Here is a 15,981-nt window from a genome sequence, read left to right as displayed (position 1 = left end):
TTTGGGGAAGGGGGCTGCGGTGGTGGCGGCCTAGAAGTTGAGGAGGGCGCGAGTGACTGCGGCGGCCTAGCAGCCGAAAGAGAGAAAGAGGGAGTGCCGGCTAGGGCAAGGAAAAAGAGGGGGGGGGGGGGGGGGGGGAGGGGTGGCTGTGGAGAGGGAGGCTTTATATAAGGTAGGGTTGGGTTTAGAAGAGAATTTGTGATTTTTGGACTTGAGTTTAGTGGACTAACATATTGTAAATTCGGATTTGAGCCCATAACAGAATTCTGTTTTAATGTTTGTCTTCAAAGATTGAAATAACTAGAATTATAAGTTCAGAATTTGGAGAAAGTTAAAACATAAGAGTTGTATGTTTTTCTGTTACGGTTCTAACGCAACTGGTTTCACCTTAATCGGAATTTCCAGTGAGGAGAAAAGATAAAAATGATCGGTGAAGGTCTGCAGTCTCCGAACTGAAATATTTACTGATTTTACAATTTTATGGAAAATCCTACGTTCGGAATTTGGGATAGTCTTCTACACGAAAGTTGTAGATCATGAAGTTATATTTTCAGGTATTAAATTTAATTCCAATCCGAATTAATAAGAGTGATCTGTGATTAAAATACTAATAGTTGTCCATCTGAAAATTACAACTAAAGCTAAATTCGAAAGGTTATCGAGAGGAGTAACTCAAATTGAGGTTTTAAATAAGGATTTGATTTGTATTTACTTCGTAATTGCTGAGGCCAGCTAGAGAATTTATATATATATATATATATATATATATATATATATTAAGAGACATACTAGTCGTATCAATATAAACATAATATGTTACGAAGTAATTATATTATGAAAACTCTTGTAATCGTAATTAACAATGATTTAATTTTCGAGACATGATAGAATGTTACATCCTTCCCCCCTTAAATAGAATTTTGTCCCCAAAATTCAAATACTACTTGTAATTACTTCTATACATTAGAAATATAATTAAACGATGGAGTGTTATATTCTGTCATTAGATTTCCATAAAATTATTAACATAGAAATTCCATACTAATTAGAATCGTTAATACACGAACCATAGTAACTTATAATAAATTATCTTTTGGACATTGTTAGATGATATCTATGTATTATATGTATCAAAGATTTAACTACAACTAGCATTGCACAAATAATTTCTAAAAATATGAAATCAAGTTACTATTATTTATTACGTTCTGTAATATATGTAACTTATGTTTTTTTTTTCAATTTATATGTGAAGTATAAATATTATTTGTTCCTAAGTTTATCGGTATAAAAATAATAATCGATGTAACGAAATATTACATCCTTTCCCCCTTAAAAAGAATTTTGTTCTCAAAATTCAAAATTAAACATGTACATAAATACACTATATTTATGTTGTGCAACTTTGATTAAAATGTAAAACTATTTGATAAAATAAATCAAATGAAATAACAAATTTAATGATAATAAATAATAATTTAACCAAGGTCAGATAAAATTAGATTAGATGTAAATTAATTTGATTAGTTATTAATACCTTTAAAGTAATTGATAAAAACTCAAACTAGAAAGGAGAAGTTTAAAAACTGGATGTTTGAATTAACGATACCGAGTTAGACAATAGAAATTTGTAAACAACTTAAACATATCAAGAAAAATCAAGGATCAATTAAATTGTTATTACTTTTACTAATTGTGACAAAATATTACAAAGTGTTCGTTACATAACAGTCAAGTGTAAATTTTGGATAGTTCAAATAACAAGAATAACAATTTTAAACAATAAGCATATATTATATAATCGAGAAATATGTATTTAAATTATAAGTTCGAAAGTTTATAGGTGAAAATGTCAACGCAGACAGGATGGAAGAATCATCCTCTGAGGTAACAGAATTTATGAGTTTAGATCTGGACCGTCTGATCAGAGGTGGAAGGCAAGGAGGTCTTTAATATTTGTGCAGAAGCAGATTGCACGGTCCGGATATAACCTCAAAATTTTTGTTACATGTCATCGGAACAACTAAGTAAATTTTCCTCTAAGGTAACAGAATATTTCAGCTTAGATACCGACAGTATGATTACAGGTGGAAGGCAGGAAGTTTTTTAATATTCGTGCACGAGCAGATCGCACAGTACGAATCAAATCTCAAAATTTCTGTTACCTTAGTTGATTTGAATTCGGACATTTACTCTGAGGTAACAGAACATTTCTGTTTAGATAACGACCGTGCGATTACAATCGGAACCAATTCTATCAGAGGTAAAATGCACGGGGATCATTAATATTCGTGCGGCTTCCGATCGGACGGTCAGGATCTAAAATCAAATTTCTCTTACTTCAGGTATTAGAATTCGGAGGAAAAGGGAAGTTATCAGAAAATATCAACACAGACAGGATGGAAATATCATCCTCCGTGGTTTCATAATTTGCGTGTTTAGATACCGACCATCTGATCAAAGGCAGAAGGCAGAGCCACCTTTAATATTCATGCAAAAGCAGATCGTACGGTCCAGATCTAAACTCAAAATTTCTGTTTAGATCAGGTGATATTAATTCCGTGGGAAAAGGGAAAATATCCGAAAAGAGTTAGCTTCCTCTGAGGTAACAGAATTTATCAGTTTGGATCAGGACCGTTTGATCAGAGGTGACTGGCGTGGGGCCCTTAATATTCGCGCAAAATTAGATCCCACGGTCCTGATCTAAAATCAAATTTTCTGTTACCTCAGGTCTACGGAATTCCGTTGGAAAAGGGAAATTATCCGAAAAAGAGGCAGCAAAACCCTCCGTCTCTCTCTCTCTGTGTAGAGAATGTGAGTAGAGAAGGAGAAGAGATGCAATTGCAAGTGATGGCTTCAACCTCTTCTTCTCCTGCAACTGCAACTACACTTACAATTGCAACTCAAACTCCAAGTAAACGATTTGGACGCCGCCAAATGGTGCTTGCTTTGAACCCCAACTCGCACCAAACCTCCTCTTCCAGGTCTATTCAAATTCATCTCCCCCTCTCTCTCTCTATTCAACTACACTGACATTTTTATGAAACATGGGGTAAAATGGGTATTTTATATTTAAAGTCTATTTTTTTTAATGAAGGGTAAAATGGATATTTTATAAATTTAAAATGAGTTTTAAACTTTTAGTAGAAAAAATATTAAAATGTGTACCTTTGTGGGTTTTTCAAGTTTAGAAGGGTAAGTATAGTATTATGAATTTTAGAGGGGGCAATATGTAATTTCTATGTTTTTGAGGGGTATACATGAAATTCTCCCTAAAATTTACATAATTTAATGGACACACACAATTACAAATTGTTTGAGATTGGTCAGGCTGGATGAACTTTGCTGGCTATGCATGCTATAACTACTAATACAATTGTTATATGTTTGTGTGTATAAATCTACAGGTCAGAAGATAAACAAACATGCAAAATGCAAGAAATCACTCCCAGATTGATTTTTCTCAGTTCAAGAAGAAAACTGCTTGCCTCATCAGTACTTGGTTTTTTCTGGAATTCAAGGTACCTGTCAGGTTCGCTCTTATTTTTCTGGTAAATGCAAAAATTATACAGTTTTACTTTGGGTTTGTTTGTTTCAGTTCAGAAGATTTATATTGTGTACACATTTTGTTGGTTTATTTGAGTGATATAAACTGTTTAACATAATCTTTATATGAAAATGTACTTGAAGAGTTAATAATTAGAATTATTCTAGAAAGTTAGAAAATCAATACTTTTGAATAGTATAGAATCTTTAGATCAAATGATTTTCCACCTGTCTAAAAAATAGTAAAACAATTCTAAAAAATGTAAAATTTTAAGTACATTTTCACATGGTGATCATGTTAAACTGTTTAGATTGGCTGTTTGAACTTTGTAACTGGAGATATTGATCCATAGTACGGACTATTGTGTGCTATGCATAGTACCATAGCCTCACTCGGTTTATTTTGTGCTTGGTAAAAGAAACATACTGTCATAAATACAATTTTAATTATTGTAATTCGGAAAAAGTAAAAACAAAAAAAAGAAAAATAATGAAATAAAATTGCAGCTGTTGCTCTTGGTGATCCAACGGTCAAGATTGAAGATGTGACTCCTCAGATTTTGCCTTTTGGTGCGCTCTTTCCTTCTGAGGTTCATTTCTTATTCTCCTTCTACATACCACCAAATGCAGTACCACCTGGTACCAGACCAATTGGTATCAACTGGTACCAAAAATGCATTACTGTATTTATCAACTGGTACTGATAAAATGCTGGAAGCAAGGCAACTTCTGACTTTTAATTAAAACTTTTTGCCCTTATACCATTTGTTCTGTCTTTTGGTTTATAATTTTAAAATTATTGAGTCCAAAAAATTTATTTGTGTCAATTTATAGGAAAGGATAGTACAGCTATTTGAGACAAACACTTATGCTGTTGTAAATATTTTTGATGTAACTTTACGGCCTCAACTCAATGTGACTGGTGTAGTTGAGGTAAATGATCTCTCTCTCTCTCTCTCTATTCCTCTACATCTCATGTATTATTAAAGAAAATTATATTCATTTCACTATCAGGGAGCGAGGAATGAATAATGAGGGATGAAACAGTTTGAGCATTATTTTAGAAATAGTTTGAATTTTGATTGAAATTCTACCCTTTTGTGAGTATTTCAGATACCAGAAGGGAATGGCTCTGGAGTAGTTTGGGATAACTCAGGACATATAGTTACAAATTACCATGGTAAGAAATTATCTTTTTTTTTGTCAACTGTGGCAACATTATCATTTTTATGAGGATATTTCCACTATACTGTTATTATGCAGTGGTTGGGAGTGCACTTTCAAGAAACCCTAAGCCTGGTGAAATTGTAGCACGTGTTAATATCCTTGCTTCTGAAGGGTAATCTCTCTCTCTCTCTCTCTCTTCTCTCTCTCTTTATCTCTCGGTAGGAAACACACACATGTAGAAAATGGCACTCTTTGCTTTGCTATTTTCTGGTTGGTTTGAAGAAAAAGAAACTTTAAAATTTGTATATTAGTAGAATTCAAAACTCTCAGAAGGATATATTCTAAAACACATCTTTACTCTGACACTTGTTTATTACTAGGGTTCAAAAAAATTTTGAAGGAAAATTGATCGGTGCTGATCGGGCTAAAGATCTTGCAGTAATAAAGGTATGAGTTCACTCATCTTAGCAAAATAGAGGGAGGATTAAATAAAATTGGATGCTTTATTGTATTTAGTTTAATTTTCGTTGAATTTGATAGGTGGATGCACCACTGAATATTCTGAGGCCGATAAAAGTCGGAAAATCGTCAGATTTGAAAGTGGGTCAGCAATGCTTGGCAATAGGGAATCCATTTGGGTTTGATCATACCTTAACAGTTGGTGTAATTAGTGGTCTAAATAGAGATATTTTTAGCAAGACCGGAGTCACCATAGGAGGTGGTATTCAAACTGATGCTGCTATAAATCCCGGAAATAGGTCCTTAAGAAATTTTTTTTTTTTTTTCATCTTTATTTTTTACAATTTTGTCTAAATATAGGATTTTTCACTGCTAATTATTGCTTTGTTCCATCAAAAACTCAGCTGGTATGACCCATAGGAGGTGGTATTTATTTTTCTTTTCATATATATATATTTTTTTAACAATTGTGTCTAAATATGGAATTTTTCACAAGTGAGGCTATGGTACTATGCATAGCGCATATGGGTTTGTACTATTGATATATATAATTCATTTTCAAAATTCAAACAGTTGATCCAAACCGCTCAACCTGACATATTAAAATGTACTTGGAGGCCAAATTTTATGTTTTCTAGAATTTTTTTTACTATATTTTTGGATAGGTAGAAAATCACTACTTTCGGATGGACTAGAATCCTTAGTTTAGGTGATTTTGTACCTATTAAAAAAAATAGTAAAAAAAGTTCGAAAATATGTAAAATTTGGTATCCAAACATATTTTCATATGGAGATCATATTGAGTGATTTGGATCAACTGTTTGAACTTTAAAAATGAAGATATAAATCCATAGTATGGTGTGTGCGCTATGCATAGTACTGTTGCCTCACTCATTTTTCACTGCTAATTATTCCTTTGTTCCATCAGAAAACTTAACTGGTACGACCAGTGCCTATTTGCAGCAAGTGTCTTGCATTAGATTAATTAGTTGCATTACCAGTACTTGAATTTTATATGACAGTTTTGGACTTGTAACAACACGTGATGCCAACATTGTTAATTGATTTATAAGAAGATTGGAATGCTTGCATAACCTTACTTTTTGGAATTTTACAGTGGGGGTCCCATGCTAGACTCAAAAGGAAATATGATCGGTATTAACACTGCAATTTTCACTCAAACTGGTACGTCTTATTTCCATTTTTACCATAACTCTTAACGGTTTGTATTATTGTATGGAGGAAACTGTGCATATGATAAACTTTTGGGGGTTAACTATGCAAATTTAATTCTTTGCAATTTTTTGTTTTCACTAATTTTCGGGCCTTTGATTTCAGATTGATTTTAATAAATAGACTAATAAATATTTTATTTTTACTATTATTATTTCAGGTACATCTGCTGGTGTTGGCTTTGCAATACCTTCTTCAACTGTGCTAAAAATTGTTCCTCAATTAATCCAGCTTGGAAGAGTACGTAAAATTAATTAAGAATAAATGTGAATATACCGGTAGAAATGAGGTTTTCAAAGTTTTTGTTTGTTAAATTTTTGCTTTTCATGTACTAAGGTGGTACGTGCCGGACTGGATATCGAAATTGCCCCTGATTTGGTTGCGAATCAACTAAATGTTCGTAATGGCGCTTTGGTTTTACTGGTAATACTCCCCTTTTTTTCACATATTATCCCTTAAAGTTGTATATTAACCTAAAAAATAATCTAAATAAAGATCAGGATTAGTATTGGACTGAAGCTATGGTACTCTGCATATGAAATTGTACATGTATTCTAAAGTTTGCATTTTTTTAGAATTTTTTACTATTTTTTTATATAGGGAGAAAATCGCTACCTTTGAATGGTCTACAATCTTTAGATCAAGTGATTTACCACCAATTTAAAAAAATAGTAAAAAAAATGTAAAAAATGTAATGCTTAAAGTCCCTTACCTATGCTTCTAGCATTTACTTGGGTGTTATTTATTTTACCATTGTACAGGTACCGCCTAACAGCCAGGGGGCCAAAGCCGGTTTAGTTCCTACAAAAAGAGGTTTTGCTGGTAATATAATTCTTGGAGATATCATTACTTCAGTGGATAATAAACCCGTAAGTATTATATTTTTTTGGAGTATTTTATATATTTGAGGTCCTATAAAACCTTAAAATATTCCAAATATCCATCTAAGCAGGTATTTACAAATTTTATAGTAATTTAATCCTAGTAAATGCCTTTCACCAATGAAATTGATTGTTTAGTTCCTAAAACATTTGATTGACTTCATGATTTTCTATTTTTCTTTAAGCCTTTGTTTTTTTTCTTTTTCCAATTTGATGCCCTCTTATGACAAAATTTAGGAATTCCTATTTGACTGAAGGCTACTTTTAGTTAATGTTCTAAATAAATTTGTGGCACTTAGATGTAGTGATCTGTACAGGAAAATTTATACAATAATTATGTCATCATGGTAAAAAAAAAAGTAAATAAATGGATTAAGTATATATTTTCTGATGTATTTTTGCAAATTCTGAAAACAGATAAGGAGCAAATCAGATCTATTAAAAACCCTTGATGACTACAAAGTTGGAGATTCGGTAAAATTGAAATTACGCAGAGATAATCAGGATTTAGAAATTAATGTGGTATTAGAAGAGATTAAATAATCAAATGCAGAATTGTTTATGCTTATATGTAGTGTCTAGATTGAGACTAAAATTTTTTTTGCCAGATTTTCTATTTTATTTGGATATGATTTGTATCTAATTAAGAAGCAAAGAATCATCTGTACTTTTTAGTTGATATTAAAATTTTATTTAATTCCAATGTTGCCAAATAGTAGTTAAATTGGTCACATTTGTAAGTTTTACTAACCGGCTTAATGAACTGTTTTTCTTCTTTGTTTTTAGAAAAAAAATAGAGGATAAAATTCTCTAAAAATTCACAAGATTTGGGTCAAATTGCAAGGCATCTTTAAATAGTTAAACCACAAACGGAATGCCTGTTCAAATTTGTTTGATTTGATTAGTATTTGGACCATTACATATTTTGATATTAGATATTAAAAAGAAAACCAAAAACTCAGAAAAAGAAAAAGAAAATAATATGTCGAGAATGGGATTCGAACCCATGCTTTTAATGAACAGCTTTTCTTCTTTGTTATAATTAAGAAAAACAAACCCAAAAAATAAAAAATAAAAAATGTCAAGAATGGGATTCGAACCCATGCCCTTTCGGACCAGTACCTGAAACTGGCGCCTTAGACCAACTCGGCCATCTTGACATATGTTATTAATTTTCCAGTTACCAAATATCTCATATTCTTATATGAAATTGATATTTTGAAGGATGATTGTACTCGTACTATTATATAAAATTGCAGCTGTTTTCTCGTTTTAATTTAGGAATATTTTCAAACATAACTCTATAAAAAATATTTACTAAAGAAAGGTTTAATTTTAAAATAAGATAGTTTTTATCAAACACACATTATTTGCACCTTAGCGAACTATGTAGGTGTTCATCAATGCAAAAATAGTTGTTGTTGTAAGCTACCCAAATTTAACCAAACTATTATCAGTTAAGAGAAGTCCCTTAATATTAAATTGCTTTCCAATGTAACAAAATTTTAAGAAAATAATTGAAATTGTTGACTGCATTGAGAAGAACCTTTCTTTAGCAATTGCCATGCTAAATGAAATGGTAGAAAGGTTCAGAACAGGTGTTTGTTCATTGGCCTGAGTGAAGAATTCAAATGAGAAATTGTACTCTACCAGCACTGTATATGTATCATGAGAGATTGTTGTTCATGTTTTGTCTTGTTAGAGCACCAACATTATGTTGTATACTTGTATATTGTAATGTAACCTCAATTGTATAAAAAATGAGCAATTGTTCTTTGTATGTTAGTTTCTGTAATGCTTGTTTAGTTTGGTTCCTTTCTACTGATATAAGTCGGGAAAAGAGAAATGATCTGAGGAGGGCAATTTTGGTATTTCACCATTGCATTAATGAAAGAGTTGAACAAACTTTGTATATTTTAGTGGAGTTACCTTAATGTTTCTTTGCTGCTGACTGCTGAGTGATATAAGCAAGTACAGGTGTTTTATTTTACATTGAAACAAACTATTGACAGGTATGTTGCTGGAATTGTTGTTTATTGCCCCTAGCAATGGTTGCTCTGGCTTATATCTACATTAGATTAGATCTAATTTAAGTCAGATGAGGACAAATACAAAAATAAAGTTAACATAATTCCCCAATTTGTATTGATTCAATAGTTGAGTTAGTGGATTTCATAATTAGCTTTTTCAGCATTTTCAGCATAATACACAGCCAGGCCATTTTCAGAAAAATAGATGTTTAAACTGTAATTTTAGAAAGTAGTGGGTGGTTATTGTTAGGTACAGAGTAGTGCTTTAAATAAGAATGAACTGCTGTAATATGTTGTATGAAAATACAATTATGCATTTTTCAGAAATCAGTTTTCTGTTTTTTGTACCAGCAAAGGGTTCAAGCATACAGCGAAGTTCCAACAGTATCATCTTACTTCAAAAAATCAGAGAGAATAAACCACAGTGATCTCAAAATAAACTACTCGTAGGAAAGAACATAATATAGTTTTTAGATAAATTATTACTAATTGCAGCATAATAGCAAGTTAGCAACACAAGTTGAGAATTCACATTATCAGGTCAATGTATTACACACCAACAAAAGCACAATACATTAGGCAAAATAAAAAAAAATAAAAAAATAACAACAGTTCTTAATTAATTCCAAACACAAACATTTCACACCATTTGACGAATAAACAAATGCTTATTACAACCATAACGGAAGCAATATGTTTAACTTTTAGACACCCTGAGGACGGGTTTTTGAGGAAGCTTATTGAGTTGCTCCTGCAAGTTGCTCACAAAAATTTTATTACTCTCACTCTCACTCTCAGTTCTCTCATGCACCTTCACCTCCATCTCCTTGAGTTGTACAAGAAACTCCAACCCCGACACCCTACCCTGTCTAATAATACCACTGCATTCAATGATCTTTAGCTGCTCAAGTCTTTTCAATGCTGTCTCTTCAATTGACACTGATTTTAAATCGGTCACATCCTCAAGAATCATTACCTGCAACATTGGAAATGTATCCTTGCCAAAGCATAGTTCCAACATCTCTTCAATCGGGACATACGTCATCTTCAGACTCTTCAGGTTGGACAGCTTTTCAATGGCCTTAATTTCTTTTAGGCGAGTGAAACTGAAATGTATCTTCTCCAAATTCTCGAGGGAACTGATCCAATCCGGCAATTTATGAAGAGTGCTGTACAACTTTAGACTTTGAAGATACTTGGGTGGGGAAGATACAGAATCTAAACAACGCCTGAGCCCTCGGCTAGTGTTGCATGTATATGGGAAACATACAGAATCTAAGCAACTCCCTAGGCTTTGAAGATAACTGGGTTGGGAATTATCAGATATAGAATTTACGCAATGTCCGAGTATAGAACACGAATTGTCTTCATATTCAAATTCTGCTTCAAGGAGTAATGACCTTAAATGCTTCAGCCTATCAATCACCTTTGCTAATGCATCTGCATTCTCCACCAAGAAACCAGTCACCGCTAACTTAGTTAGGTTGGTAAGATATTGCATCTCCTTTGCTAAACCCTTGCTCCGACCAATATCAATTGTACCAAGAATATTTAGGGACCTTAATGCACCTATTCCTCGTGGAACCCTCACCCCATCATAAGAATCTCCTGCACATAGATAGATTAACTTGTGTAGCTTAGTAAGTCCTGTTGGTAATCGGACTACATCTGTGTTTTTAATATCAAGGGTCTCAAGTTCACTAAGCTTTCCCAATGAATCTGGGAGTTTTGTAATATCCGTCCCCCTAAGACCTAGGTACCTTAAGAGACGAAGTTTGCCTACATTCTTCAGGTCCCGATTTTTCAAACCCAAAGTGCCTTCTAGATCTAGCACTCTTAACAACTTCATTCTAGGATATCTAAGATAGTCTCTCATTACCTCTCCAAATATGGATATGGATCTCAAGTGGGACAACTTCACTCTTTCCAGGACTTTGTCCCTTGTGCATGGTCCCCCAGTGATGACAAGATGCCTCACCTTATCTGTCATGGTTATGAGGTTTTCATCTTCAAGAACTGACACCATATTCTCATCTACAGCCTTTGTATGAATTAGTTCGTACATCATGTCATGAATGTTACATTTTTTAACGTCTCCATTGACAATTGTGTTCATTTGAGATGGTTGGATTAAACTTCTTCCCATCAGATCATTGAAATAATCATTTCCGACATCTCCTATATGTGCTGGCATCGTTTTACGGCTTTCCATTACATATCCATCCGCCATCCATCGCCTTATTATCCTTGAGCGCCTTATTTCCTTATGGTTATGAAAAACACTTAGATATAGCAAACTTGGCTTGAGTTGGTGTGGCAAGCCATCATAACTAGAAGTAAGAACAGTGTTCACTACCCCTAGTTTCGGGTTTTTGGCAAGCTCTGAGCTAAGACGGTCATTTAAAGTTTTCCATTCATGACTGGTTTTATTAGGTTTGGTGGCCAAATAACTGCCAATAGTTACAATAGCAAGTGGTAACCGTTCACATCTCTTTATAATTAAATCGGCTTGGGTCTTCATGTCCTCGGTAATAGGATATTTGGCTATGCATTGCTTCTGCACTTCACTATTCTGTTGAGTTATCTCAGTGGTACTGGAACCATCTTCCGTGTTACACTTGCTTTTGTTGAGCAGATCATCTTTCATTTCCCTATCCTCTCCCTCGATAATAGTGTTGGTTACGCATTGGTTTTGTACTTTAATATTCTCTTCCATTATCTCAGTGCTACTAGAACCATTTTTCATGTTACACTTGCCTTCGTGGGGTGGATCATCTTTCATTTCCCTATCCTCTTCCTCGGTAATAATGTTGGCCATGCATTCGTTCTGTCCTTTACTATTCTCTTCCGTTATCTCAGTGCTACTGGGACCCTCATTAGACACAAGACAATAATTTGGGGTCTTGTATACTGTTTTGCAAAAGAGATCAAAAGCGTCCTTTTCTGAAAGTTCCTTGATATCATATATATTATCACTTGGGTGAGTTATAGATTCTGCCAGTGGGTTTCTATTTCGTGTGGTTACTATGATTCGGCTCCCATTGCCTGTAGGTAATATTGGCTTTATCCTATCCCATTCTGACACACTAGATAGGTCATCTAGTACAATCAAACACATATTATCTTTTAGATATCTGATTACTTCTTCCTTCTTTTCTTTTATTGTTTTTTTAGGTAATAACTCCGGCTTTATCCTATTCCCTTCCATTTTTTTGCCCTTATTATCAACCTCTTGGGCATCAATTTGGTTAGCCAGGCTTTCTATAAATTCTTCCATGTTGAAAGGATGTAGAACAGTGACCCAAAAAAAATACTTAAACTTGTTTCTAAGTTCTGGACATCCATAGACCTCTCTGACAAGAGTGGTCTTTCCAAGACCACCCATTCCTACCACTGATATCACTTCTCCATCCTCCTTCAGGATAAGCTCAACCAATTTTCTCTTTGGCTCATCCAAGCCTACAAGCACAGCATCTACATTGGCAATTGATCCAGTAGAGGCACTCTGATTGGAGGTGTGGTTACCATTGTCGTTGTTAATAAGGCTATACCGCTTGTTTCTCTTACTTACATCCTCAATTCTAGTTTTCAACACCAGAATTTTTCTCGCAATATCATCCCGTTTCTTTAATGAACACGTTTTACGTAGGCAACTTTTTTTCATCAGGTGAACAGATGCTTCCTGGAGACAATCCTCCACATCAAATGCCAACTCTTCAACTTGGTTGATCCATGTGATCACAATCTCATCTTTCATATTCTCTGTTTTGGCAGCCCTTAAGAAGGATCGCATCATCTGAAGTTCTTCTTTGATGAAAAACAGTTCTTCTTGCACCCCTAGAACTAAACCAATTTCATTTGTGATGGCTGTTGTTGCTGTTTGAACTACTGAATTCAATGCAGATTTAGCTGTGCCTATAGCAGCCGCCTCCATTTTGTGCTTACGGCCAATATATCAAGTTTCTCTGCAGATGACTAAAAAGCACACATTAAGTAATTGAGCCAAAAATTAAAGAAGAAAAGTAAGCAAAAAAGAAGAGAGAGAGGTAAGCAAATCGATATTAGGAGGGCTTGATCGTTACCTGGTCAGAGCTTTGCGATTGTCAGAGCCGTCAATATCACCTATTGTCTCAGATACGTGATACAAGGTAGAAGAAAGTAGTGATGTCTCTTCACACGGTCTAATTCAATTCTCATTAAATTTCTTTTATTTATAAAGTAATTTTGTGTCCAAAATTTTTCCTCGTCAAATAGTACGTGTTGCACCTCCGTTGAACTCGTGTTTGTGTTAATTGCCTCTGACAAATAAAAAGAGAAAAATCACATTCCATTTATCATCATTTGAGCGAGAAATGCCCCATTCAGATTAATGCCTGACGTATCACAACATATATTAATGCAAAGTCACAATTTATGTAATAATGTTTACTACTGCTTGACATGTATACAGAATATGTGATATGACATTTATCCATTATAGATCAACAACTAATGACAACACACCAACACATGTATTGTTTCTTCTAGGGTGCGTGAGGTTTTCAATAAGAATCAGAGCGAGGTTGATTCGATGATTGGTCTCGTTAAGCATTTGATCCACATTTAGATCTGTGTAGGTGGGTTTAAATCTGTACATCTCTAAACCCTTCCTCCTTACGCGCGCAAATCTAAAGTGTCCGCATGAATCTAAATGCAGGTCAATTTAAACCAGACATCACACTAACTTAGTGCCCACCTCCTGTTTTCCGTTTCTTCTATTATTCAACTCAGGGAAAAATAATAATGTCCGTTCTGCTTCTTTAATAAAGGTGTGATCTGAGACAATCCAACAAGTAAAAAAATGATCGTTTTAATTTCAACGCATGTATATATAATAGCATATATTATATATCGGGATTCCTCAGACCGAAATTTTTATTAATAGGAAAATAAATAAATATCGATAATGAGGAAGCATTTCGTGAAAATTCGATTTGTAAGGAAAACGTGATATTTCATAACGTCTAGGGGACGTCATGAACTATCACGACCAGCTTAACAAAATCAAAAAATCAGGTTACCGCTAATTAACTGAAATAAAATCTAGAGCTGACCGTTGTTGTCTATCACGGCTAGTGAAATTCTGAAAAAAAAAATATTCTAGCCGTTGTTGTTTATCATGGCCAGAGCATACGAATTGATTTTACTATATAAAATCGAACTCGGAGAATATGAGAGTATATATGAATTGATTTTAATATATAATATATTATTTTATTTTATAGTTATTTTTTACTGAACACCCTAGTAATTTATTCGCCGATAGCCTTAAATTAATTTTTATTGCAAAGAAGTTTAATTAGATATATATTATTTTATTTTATGGTTATTTTTCACCGAAGACCCTAAAAATTTATTTGCCGATAGCTCTAAATTTATTTTTATTACAAAGAAGTCTAATTAGATATATATTATTTTATTCTATGGTTATTTTTCACCAAAGACCTAGAAGTTTATTCACTAATATCTCTAAATTTATTTTTATTACAAAGAAGTGCAATAATATATATATTATTTTATTTTAGATTGTGATTATTTTCCACCAAAGACTCTAAAAGTTTATTTGCCGATAGTCCTAAACTAATTTTTATTATAAAAGCCATGATTTGAGATATAAAACTTTATTCCCCGATAGACCTGAATTTATTTTGAGATATAAAAGTTATGTTTTGAGATATAAAAATTTATTGGCCAATAGCCCTGAGTTTATTTTGAGATATAAAAGTTATGTTTTGAGATAATGACTTATGAAGTAAAAATTTTACACAATAAATAAATTACATTATTTTTTATCTTATATTAATTAACATCAAGTTGGAAAAATTCACTGATTTAAGATAAATTTGAACATCGAAATAAAAATTTCCAAGTGCTTGACTCAAATTAAAATAAAATCAAAATGCAATATTTTTTATATGTATGTAGAAAAAATAATAAAAATTACGTCTAGTAATTTTATTATGTTATAAATTCTAAAGTTTTATTGGACTACTCTGTTGGGGTTTCACGGTGCTAACCAAAAACTCATTTAGGCTTAAGTTGCGGAATGACCGTAGAACAAAAAATTTCTACGGCCAACTTAAGCTCAGGATTAAACGGGGTATGTCAGGAAACTTTCCAAGGCGGTCCACCTTCAGTATTCCTTTGGCATCAAAACCCAATTTAATCATTTTATAGATCTACTCCATGATTGATTTCTAAAACTTTAATCTACTTACCAATTAAATAGATTAATATAGCATATTTATACCTTGTTTCCAAATCACAGTTGGAATGCAGACCGAGCGAGTAGAGCCTCACCAGGGAAGGAATCGACTCGGAGTATCACACGTGTGATACCTCTATCGGTTATCCACCAGGACTAACCGGAGAGCGGTTTATTTCTTCTGCGAGAAATACCGTAAATCGCGGAATTCTGCAAAAACACTATTCACGGGAAAAAGACGAAAACCCGTAAACACGAATTTTCAGTTGCTCAGTTTTATCAATAAGCAAAACTGACATACCACGAAATTCGGTAAAACACTATTCATCGATCCCGTAAATATACTTCACAACAACCCGCAAGATTATACCTCAACTACGTATAACTTTCTTTTCTCAACCGAAACACTATTTGGGAGAGA

At 33.3% G+C, this 15,981-nt stretch overlaps 2 protein-coding genes and 1 non-coding gene across 3 annotated transcripts; 1 reads left to right on the top strand and 2 right to left on the bottom strand.

Moving 5' to 3' along the window:
• Positions 1 to 1,866: 1,866 nt before the first annotated feature.
• DEG8 (Trypsin family protein with PDZ domain-containing protein) lies at positions 1,867 to 7,989 on the top strand. The gene is made up of 14 exons (XM_078310039.1): positions 1,867 to 1,887; positions 2,731 to 2,984; positions 3,408 to 3,532; positions 4,054 to 4,136; positions 4,381 to 4,479; positions 4,660 to 4,726; positions 4,810 to 4,885; positions 5,094 to 5,160; positions 5,254 to 5,471; positions 6,290 to 6,357; positions 6,566 to 6,645; positions 6,742 to 6,828; positions 7,167 to 7,274; positions 7,704 to 7,989. The coding sequence occupies exons 1-14, from the start codon at positions 1,867 to 1,869 to the stop codon at positions 7,827 to 7,829; spliced, it is 1,479 nt and encodes a 492-aa protein (XP_078166165.1). The 3' UTR covers positions 7,830 to 7,989.
• A 376-nt stretch (positions 7,990 to 8,365) lies between these two features.
• Positions 8,366 to 8,446, bottom strand: TRNAL-CAG (transfer RNA leucine (anticodon CAG)). Its single transcript has one exon. It is a non-coding gene; the product is annotated as a tRNA-Leu (tRNA).
• A 1,445-nt stretch (positions 8,447 to 9,891) lies between these two features.
• LOC144560630 (disease resistance protein Pik-2-like) lies at positions 9,892 to 13,278 on the bottom strand. Its single transcript, XM_078309866.1, has one exon. The coding sequence runs from the start codon at positions 13,248 to 13,250 to the stop codon at positions 10,014 to 10,016; it is 3,237 nt and encodes a 1,078-aa protein (XP_078165992.1). The 5' UTR covers positions 13,251 to 13,278; the 3' UTR covers positions 9,892 to 10,013.
• Between the last annotated feature and the right edge of the window lie 2,703 nt (positions 13,279 to 15,981).

This window comes from Carex rostrata, chromosome 10 (assembly GCF_964058835.1).
Source record: "Carex rostrata chromosome 10, lpCarRost1.2, whole genome shotgun sequence".
Lineage (NCBI taxonomy): Eukaryota > Viridiplantae > Streptophyta > Magnoliopsida > Poales > Cyperaceae > Carex > Carex rostrata.
Note: the sequence above shows the minus strand (reverse complement) of the source record. Positions and strands in the feature narration are given on the sequence as shown.

What these genes read in the sequence shown, in the direction of transcription:
- LOC144560630 (XM_078309866.1), bottom strand. Translation starts at nt 13,250, where the DNA reads ATGGAGGCGGCTGCTATAGGCACAGCTAAATCTGCATTGAATTCAGTA.
- DEG8 (XM_078310039.1), top strand. Translation starts at nt 1,867, where the DNA reads ATGGAAGAATCATCCTCTGAG. An exon ending in TATAGTTACAAATTACCATG is followed by an intron (nt 4,727 to 4,809) that starts GTAAGAAATTAT and finishes GTTATTATGCAG; the next exon opens with TGGTTGGGAGTGCACTTTCA. An exon ending in CTTCAGTGGATAATAAACCC is followed by an intron (nt 7,275 to 7,703) that starts GTAAGTATTATA and finishes TTCTGAAAACAG; the next exon opens with ATAAGGAGCAAATCAGATCT.